Source organism: Dasypus novemcinctus, chromosome 17, assembly GCF_030445035.2.
Source record: "Dasypus novemcinctus isolate mDasNov1 chromosome 17, mDasNov1.1.hap2, whole genome shotgun sequence".
Classification (NCBI taxonomy): domain Eukaryota; kingdom Metazoa; phylum Chordata; class Mammalia; order Cingulata; family Dasypodidae; genus Dasypus; species Dasypus novemcinctus.
Window position 1 is genome coordinate 52,242,224 of NC_080689.1, and position 8,145 is coordinate 52,250,368.

The 8,145-nt window shown below is 60.6% G+C and overlaps 1 protein-coding gene across 1 annotated transcript; it reads left to right on the forward strand.

Annotated features, from left to right (window-relative positions):
- The first annotated feature begins 484 nt into the window (after positions 1 to 484).
- On the forward strand, positions 485 to 7,455 carry OTX1 (orthodenticle homeobox 1). The gene is made up of 5 exons (XM_004469288.4): positions 485 to 567; positions 933 to 1,001; positions 2,558 to 2,765; positions 3,680 to 3,831; positions 5,200 to 7,455. The coding sequence occupies exons 2-5, from the start codon at positions 972 to 974 to the stop codon at positions 5,998 to 6,000; spliced, it is 1,191 nt and encodes a 396-aa protein (XP_004469345.2). The 5' UTR covers positions 485 to 567; positions 933 to 971; the 3' UTR covers positions 6,001 to 7,455.
- Positions 7,456 to 8,145: the final 690 nt, after the last annotated feature.

Genomic DNA, 8,145 nt, shown 5'->3' on the forward strand with positions numbered 1-8,145 from the left:
GCCGCGAAAGGAGCTGGGGGCCCGCGCTCCTCCAGACGGCGGCCCCCGAGCCTTCGTGCCCACATCCTGCTGCCCAGCCCGGTGGGCTCGCGAAAGAGCTAAGAAACCGGTTCTCCAGCACTTGGCCTGCCCTCCGCCACTCCCTCGGGAGCGCCAAGAGGGCGGGAGAGGAGAGGGGGCCCCGGAGCAGGCCTCGCGACGGGCGCCCCCTCCGTGGCCCGGGCTTGGGCGCAGCGCTCGCCTTCCTCGCCTCAATCTGCACGGCGCTTACCAGCCAAGCCCCAGAGTTAGCGCGCCACCGGGCGGGGCGGGCGGGCGGGCGGGTGAGGGCGGGGTGCAAGGGGCGGGGAAGGGCGGGGGCGCGCCGAGGTAACCCCCGACTCGAGCTGCTATTGCCGGGTTCCCTGTCACTCAGCCCGCGCGGGGCCCCGGATTGGCGGCCTAGCCCGGTTACGCACTCGGCTCGCATTCACTTACCCGCGGAGGGCAGTAGAAAGGTGATCAATCTTCATCAGGCTACATTTCCAATCACCTAAACAACCAAGCCAGACAAGCCACTCCGACAAGGTAAATCGCTTGATTTATTTAGTTTGCAAAGTGTCTCTGCAAGACTTCTCCAGTCCCTGCTGTTTCCGTGCAGCACCGGGAGTGCAGCTGCAACCGCGAGCCTCCTCCCAACTCTGCCCCCCGCACCTCCCCCTCCCCCCACGCGGCCCCTCGGCGCGGTCCTGGGCGAGGCAATGTCCCGGGAGCGTGTGCGGCTTTGCAAACAAAGTGTCTGTGCAATAAAGTGAAATCTGGTGAGATACACACAAAGCCACTAGGAGAGAAGAAAGACATGGAAGGAGGGAAGTTGGGGAAAGAAAGAAATCCGGGGTCCTAGACCAGCCGCCTGGTCCGATGCATAATTCCTGTGCGGTTCTGTTTTGCAGGTTGGCAGCCCGGCGGATCTCTGTGAGGGCGCGAGGTAGATGGTGAGTGACCGCGGCAGCAGAGGACAGGTAAGGAAAAAGCCAGCCGGGACTCCGGGAGCGCGTTGATAGCTCTGGCTTCCCCCTCCTCTACCGGGTACCTGCTTCCCCCAGTCGGGGGCAACGGGGCGGGGCGGAGGAGAGGCCTGGCGCCCCCTTGGTGTGTGTGGAGGACCCCAGAGCCGGGCTATGGCGCGGTGCACCCTCCCCCGCCTCCGCCGAAGTCACCAAGGCGAAGTTTGGAGAAAGTCTTTGAAAACTCAAGGCTGCAGCCTGACAGACCTGCCGCGTTTGTAACTGCTTCTCCTTTGGTCCAAGTGTACCGGGTGTTACCCTCTCCCACCCCTTCCCTGCAAACAGGGTTCCCTCGGTCCAGGCCGCGAGTCCCAGCGGACGGGGGCAGGGGTGGGGTTCGGGCTCTGCCTTTAGCTCAAGCTTCTCTCCCAGTACTCCCTACCCAGGGCCCAAAACCTGCTTTAGAAAAGTTCCCGCCAAGCGGGGTGAAGCGACAGGGCCTCCTGGGCTCCAGTCCCACTTCCCAGGATGCCTTCCTGACCCCTGAGAGTAGCGCCCAGTGTTCGGGGCAGTGGGGGAGGGTAGCTTTGACCTTCCAGCCCCAGGTCAACGCGGGCTACCCCACTGAGGCCTAGTTCTCGGTGCGATCCCGGGATCGCGGGTTTAAGAAGTAGGATAGGAAGGGAGCAGGGGACGCGCTGCTCCCGGGCCTCTCAAATCCCCAGGACTCTTTGAAATGGATCGGCCTTAAGTGCAGGCCGGGATACCATTGTCCGGATGCAGGACGGGGCAGAAAGAAAGCAGGCCCAGTAAAGGCTTGCGGCTGAAGTGGCCCCGATGTCGGGTCACGTCTTGGAACTGCCACCTTCACGGTGACCCCTTCTGCGTCCTTGGGCCGTCTCTGCTGGGCCTAGGCCGGTAACTGCGGTTGAGGTGTAGTGAAGTTGGATTCGGGGTCAGCGATCTTTCGGCGACTGGGCGCACAGAATTAGCTGTAGGGTTGGCTGGAGCCGGGCCCCAGCCGCGCATATCTTGAAAGAGGGAAGGCCGAAGTGGGAAACTCGTCCCAGAGAGGCCGAGTTGCTCTAGGCTAGTCCTTGCAGTGCCTCCCCTTGGCCCTCTGGAATCTTTACTTTTCATCCTGCTTTCAAAAACAATTGAAACCAAACCAAACAACCCCTCATGCCCCGGGCAGTCAGCGGCGGGCTAGGGCAAGGAGAGATGCTTGTTCCGCCTGAGACCCGGCTTCCCTCGGACTCAGAAGTTTGGGACCTTGCACCCCCGGCGATTCCGGCTCTGACTTCCCTAGCCTGGCTTTTAAACTGTCTTTAATGCCCCGGGCTGTCCTGCTAGAGTCGTTGGCCCATTCCAAGTCCGAAAAGAGGCAATGACGATCCAGAGACGTTTTTCAAAGCCGTGGACTCTGGGCTCGTGCCTTGTGGAGCCGAGTTGACGCCCCTGCCCGGTACTTCAGCCTGCTCCTCAATCCAACGGGGGATCCTTGGTCCGGACCAGATTTGGAGTTGGGGTGGCTCCGAGTTACAGTTTCCATGTGTCTCATGTCTCCACAGACCCGGTCCCCAGACGCAACAGACCTCCAAAAACTGAGCGGTGGGAGCCCCGCACCGCGCCCGGCCCGCGGCCCCCTGGATCCGTCGGGGCGCCTCCACCCGGCTGTTAGCATGATGTCTTACCTCAAACAACCCCCATATGGCATGAACGGGCTGGGCCTGGCCGGGCCGGCCATGGACCTGCTGCACCCCTCCGTGGGCTATCCGGGTGAGCACCGGCCCTCCCGGCCCCCTGCCCCTCAGACGTTGGGGACCCCCAGGCTTTCAGCTCTGAGCACATGCTTTGTTGTGGAGCAGGCCCAGTGAGCTGGGTGCTTAGTCTGCACAACGCAGGACCCGCTGCTGGCCACATGCGCCAGAGTCGGGGGGGGGGGGGGGGGGGGGACGGGGGGACGAGGCGGGCCAGGGCGGTGAAAACGTCTACCGTGCACCCTCCCAGCCCGGCCACACAAGCAACCTGTCTCCTTTTGTGCTCTCACCGCCCGGGCCCAGCGGATTTACCCCGCGGATTCGTTTCCCACGGGTGGCTATTTGTGTGCGTGTGTTTGTGTTTATTCCTTTTTTCCCAACATTGCATTAGGAATCTGGACACTCGCTAGGCCCTGACAAAAAGAGCTTGGCCCTAAGGCCGAACGTCCCTAATCAAAGCGGCTGGCTGAGGTTGGGGGATTCTCTTTCCCAGTGGCCTGCTTCAAAAACCACTGAAGCGAGGCTTGAGCCGAATCCTGGGTTTCTTTTCCAGCCTTCACTCCTTCCTCCCCCACCCCCCAATTTATTCCCTCAGAACGCGCTTTCCAGGTGGTGTTTCGGTGCACCTCTCCAACAAAGCCCCCAGGCACGGTGTGTGTGTGCGGGGGAGTTGTGGAGGAGGGGAGTTGCGCGACTTCTCTTCCTATTTTAACCTCCTGGAGGTAGGGGGCGGGCAGGCCTGGAGCGTTGGAGACGCTGGCCCCATTGCGCGCACACGTTCTCCCACCTGTGGCCTCTCAGGCTCGGCCTGGCCGGGGAATTTCTTTACTCGGGCTTCCCTTGCTGATGGCCGGGCGCTGGGCCTGCCCGCGTCTTCTCGCGTCGGTCCGCGTGGCCACTGCTGACCCGAGGAGCCCCTGCGTGTCCCCACAGCCACCCCGCGGAAGCAGCGGCGGGAGCGCACCACTTTCACGCGCTCGCAGCTGGACGTGCTCGAGGCGCTCTTCGCCAAGACTCGATACCCCGACATCTTCATGCGCGAGGAGGTGGCGCTCAAGATTAATTTGCCCGAATCCAGAGTCCAGGTGCGTGCACCCGGTCCTCTAAGGTCACAGTCGGAGCGCCGGGGCTCGCGGTGGGAGGGGCAGGCTGGTGGGATCTCGGGGAGGGGAGGACGGTCTGGTGTGGGGGCGGGCTTTTACAGGCTGGGCAGTTCCTCTCAGACTCCCCCTAGCGCTGAGTCCCTCCAGGAAGAGGGGGCAAAGTTAAAGGAAATGGCTTGGAGCACTGAATCTGGCCTTTGGTCGCCGGGGCCTTCCATATCGAAAGTCCTTCTTAGGTCAGCGGGAGGAAAAGCGAGGCTCCTCCAAGTAAAGTGCCCCGAGGGGCCCGACACTTGCCCCCGCTGCTTTAGCAGCCCCGGGACTTCGGAGTTTCCCTCAGGGACCTGAATTCTGCCTCTGTCCTTGCCTTACAATCCGAGGATCCTGGAACTGGAGGCGTGGAGTTGTGGTCTGAGCCCGGTGTCCTGGTGCCCTGCCTGGGCGTGCGGCTCACGGGGTAGTGTCAGTCTGATTAGCCTCTTCCTCTTCCCGGAAGAGGACGCTGAGCACAAAATCCGGCTTTGCTGTTCTATTTTTGTGATGAAAGAGCCCGGGAAATACGGTTCAGATTCTAACTCAGAACCCTCCTCAAGGACCTTTTGTCCACCTTCTTTCTCCGGAGGCTCGAGAAAGCACCAGGAATTCAGTGCCATGTGCCTGCATCCCCCAAGAGGAGTGAGAACTTTAAGACTGACCGTCCCACTTAGTTCCCACTTCGAGCCAAGAAGCCCAACGAAATTCTGCCCTGGCTTCCTTCCCAAGTCCCCGAGAGGTGCCTCCATTCAGCCTCCCGGCCTTACTCTTGCTCGCACCCAAACATTCGCTTCTCCCCGCCCAGCCCTGGGATTCCAGGGCCCCATTTAGTGAAAAGACCCTGGCTCCAGACATTGGTGAAACCGTCTCTCTCGCTGTGGCCTGCTCTGTGCCTCTCTGCCGTTTCCTGAGCTCTGTTGGCAGAAGACAGAGCTCCCAAGCATCCTTGGGTGGTGGGCAGTCTCCGCCCCCAGGGGCTGTGGGGATGCAGCCAGCAGCAGCATTTGGGAGATGGCTGATCGTCTGGCTGGACGGAAGCAAACGTCCCGTCTTAGGGCAGAGTTGCGTGGGGGTGGGAAGGTGCGCAACCCTACCCGCCAGCAGGCAGAGGAGCAGCTTTGAGCAGAAGGATGGGAGTGGGAACGCGGGGGCAGGGTCTGACCGGGCAGGAGATGGGAAGGGTTGAGGCCTCAGTGGAAAAGGGATGCGAGAGGTTCTGTTCTGGGCGGGGTGGCAGGTTGGAGGGGCGAGGGGAGCAGCAAGCTGCTTGGCTGGCCCCCCTAACCTGCTCTCCCCCGTCTGGCCGGCCTGCTGCAGGTCTGGTTCAAGAACCGCCGCGCCAAATGCCGCCAGCAGCAACAGAGCGGGAGCGGGACCAAGAGCCGCCCGGCCAAGAAGAAGTCATCCCCGGTGCGGGAGAGCTCGGGCTCGGAGAGCAGCGGCCAATTTACGCCTCCCGCTGTGTCCAGCTCCGCCTCGTCTTCTAGCTCGGCGTCCAGCGCCTCCGCCAACCCCGCGGCGGCGGCGGCAGGCCTGGGCGGGAACCAGGGAGTGGCAGCCGCGTCGTCGCTGAGCACTTCGGTTGCCTCGTCCATCTGGAGCCCGGCCTCCATCTCGCCCGGCTCAGCGCCCGCGTCCGTGTCGGTGCCCGAACCACTGGCCGCGCCTAGCAACGCATCGTGTATGCAGCGCTCCGTGGCCGCGGGCGCCGCCTCAGCTGCAGCCTCCTACCCCATGTCCTATGGCCAGGGCAGCAGCTACGGCCAGGGCTACCCCGCGCCCTCCTCTTCCTACTTTGGCGGCGTGGACTGCAGCTCGTACTTGGCGCCCATGCACTCGCACCACCACCCGCACCAGCTCAGCCCCATGGCGCCCTCGTCCCTGGCGGGCCACCACCACCACCACCCCCACGCGCACCACCCCCTGAGCCAGTCCTCGGGACACCACCACCACCACCAGGGCTACGGCGGCTCGGGGCTCGCCTTTAACTCCGCCGACTGCTTGGATTACAAGGAGCCCGGCGCTGCCGCTGCTTCCTCCGCCTGGAAACTCAACTTCAACTCACCCGACTGTCTGGACTATAAGGACCAAGCCTCATGGCGGTTCCAGGTCTTGTGAGTCCAGGAGCGGAAGGAAAAGAAACACAACTACCTGCGCCTTCCATGGCCCCCATCCTGTTGCTGCTGCTGCACCGCCCGCCTTTGCCTCGGCTTCTCCAGAACTGAATTGTCACGCCCCCAAAAGATGCCCATTGACTGCCCTGTCGTCCCCGTCTCTGTGCCACTTGCTTGGGGATGTGCAAAGCCACCCACACCTTGGAGGAGGGGACCAGTGCCTCGACCTGGCCCACACATTCTTTGCGCCGGAGCTGTGCGATTTCCCCCCCCCCCCCCCCCCATTCCTAAGTCACCCCCTTCCAATCTTTCAGTACAGTTATTATGCACTGGCATCCTCTGGAGGATCTCCGCTCCGCCCCACTGTTTGAGCCCAACACCTTTATTTATTCTTTTTGGACTCTGGAGTCACTAACTGGCGTCTTTCTGCCATTGCGTGCACCTACGCTCTACTTCAAATCAAAACAACCATTAAGTGTTTCTCGCGCGCAGACTGCTGCCCCCTTCAGCTGCCTTTGGCCCTGCTCCCCGCCTGCAGGCCAGAGCCTCCCAGCGGTTTCCTGCACCGCAGCCTGGCCAGGGTGCGCTGGGGCAAAGCGGGCGGGGTGAGCGCGCCCCCAGCCTACCGCACCCTGCGCCGCGCTGCGCAGAACTGGCTTGAGCTTCCGCCTCGGCGGGAATGCTGTACATAGTCCGGTCCGTTCCAGGGACCACTTAAACTTTTTAGTTGCTGTTGGTTGAGCTGAGCATGTCTCAAGTCTTAGCGCCCAGGAAACAGAACTTTAAGATATATACCGCACATATATACATATATATAAAAAGCAAAAAATATTTTCCCCTCTGTTCTCCTTCTCTCTTCCTCAAATGATGATGCTTTTACGTTTTTCAGTTGTTATAAAGCCGTCCTGCCCTCTTCACACCTTCTCCCTATGTGTATTTATTAAAGAGAACCTTTCGGTTCCTGGAAGCTGGGCGCGGAGCATCACGAGGGTCCGGGAGCGTAGAGGAAACTGCCAAGTCAGGACACAGGTGGGGTTAGGCTGGGTAGGGGCGCGGGACCTAGTCCCTCACCCGGCTAAACACAGGGCCGCAGTTCCGGTTTAGAGACCCAAACCCAAACCAAACAACAACAACAACAAAAAGTTACATGCATTATGAAAAAACAAACCCAGGCCCCCAAACTCGAGTTCTAATTCCACTGTCAGCTTCTCTCTCTTTAAACATACCTGTTTTGTCTAGTGAGTTTTTAGTGCACCTTCGTTCTCCAAAGGTTGCGGAGAGCCCGCACGCCTGTGTTTCAGTTTTGACTTTGGCCGCTTCGTCCAGTAGGTGGGAAAGTAATTTGTAAATTTGATTTGTCCGATGTGGAGATCACAAATTACTTGTTGAAATGTAAGGCAGTCCCCCTTCCTTCCCCCGTATCTACATTATTTCCCGAAAATAAATGGAAATTAATGAACGGCTTGTCGGTGTTGCTCTACTGATTCCAGCCCCAGGTCCTGGTCCGGGGATGGGGGCAGCGGAAACAGTGAGGCGAACCCGGGTGTTAATGACGAGCGCGAAGCTGGGGCCAAAGGACAGGGCGCGAGGACGTGGCAAGAGAAGCCCCCAGAAACGTTCTTTTGGAGAGTGTCCCCCGTCAGCTTGGCCTCTCCCCCAGGCGTCTTGACCCTTCGTGTCCCGTCCCACCCACCCCCACCCCCCTTCGCCAAACAGGCCAGAGACAGGTGTCAGCACTCAATCCCCGAAGCGATTCCTTTCTCTTCAGGGGCAGGAACCTGGCACTGATTTCTTCACCCTAATTGCCTGCACCAGAAAGAAGAGGGGGAGGGGAAGGGGACCAGGAAGCGCGGAAAGGAAAGCTCTGAAATACTCACAGAGCTGAGCCAAAGAGGAAAAGAAAGGACAAAAAGAAAAACACGCGCAAAACAACAGAAAACGACCCACGTCCCCGCAGGTTGGCAGCAGCAACCTTTCTTCCAGCTGTGCTGTCCCAGGTGGCTTCGCCGCGGCTGGGAGACCCGAGCAGCGTCCCCCCCTCCCCCCCACGTGCTAAAACGCCGCTCTTAAAGCCTCAGCCGCTTGCCAGGAGTAACCAAATTGTTTGTTAGTATGGTAAAGTTTCTTTAAAACACACAAACAGAAAACC

Excerpts from the sequence above, each read along its gene's own strand:
- OTX1 (XM_004469288.4), top strand. The coding sequence starts at position 972 with ATGGTGAGTGACCGCGGCAGCAGAGGACAG. Across the intron at positions 1,002-2,557 it reads ACCGCGGCAGCAGAGGACAG|ACCCGGTCCCCAGACGCAAC; the intron begins GTAAGGAAAAAG and ends ATGTCTCCACAG. Across the intron at positions 3,832-5,199 it reads TGCCCGAATCCAGAGTCCAG|GTCTGGTTCAAGAACCGCCG; the intron begins GTGCGTGCACCC and ends GGCCTGCTGCAG.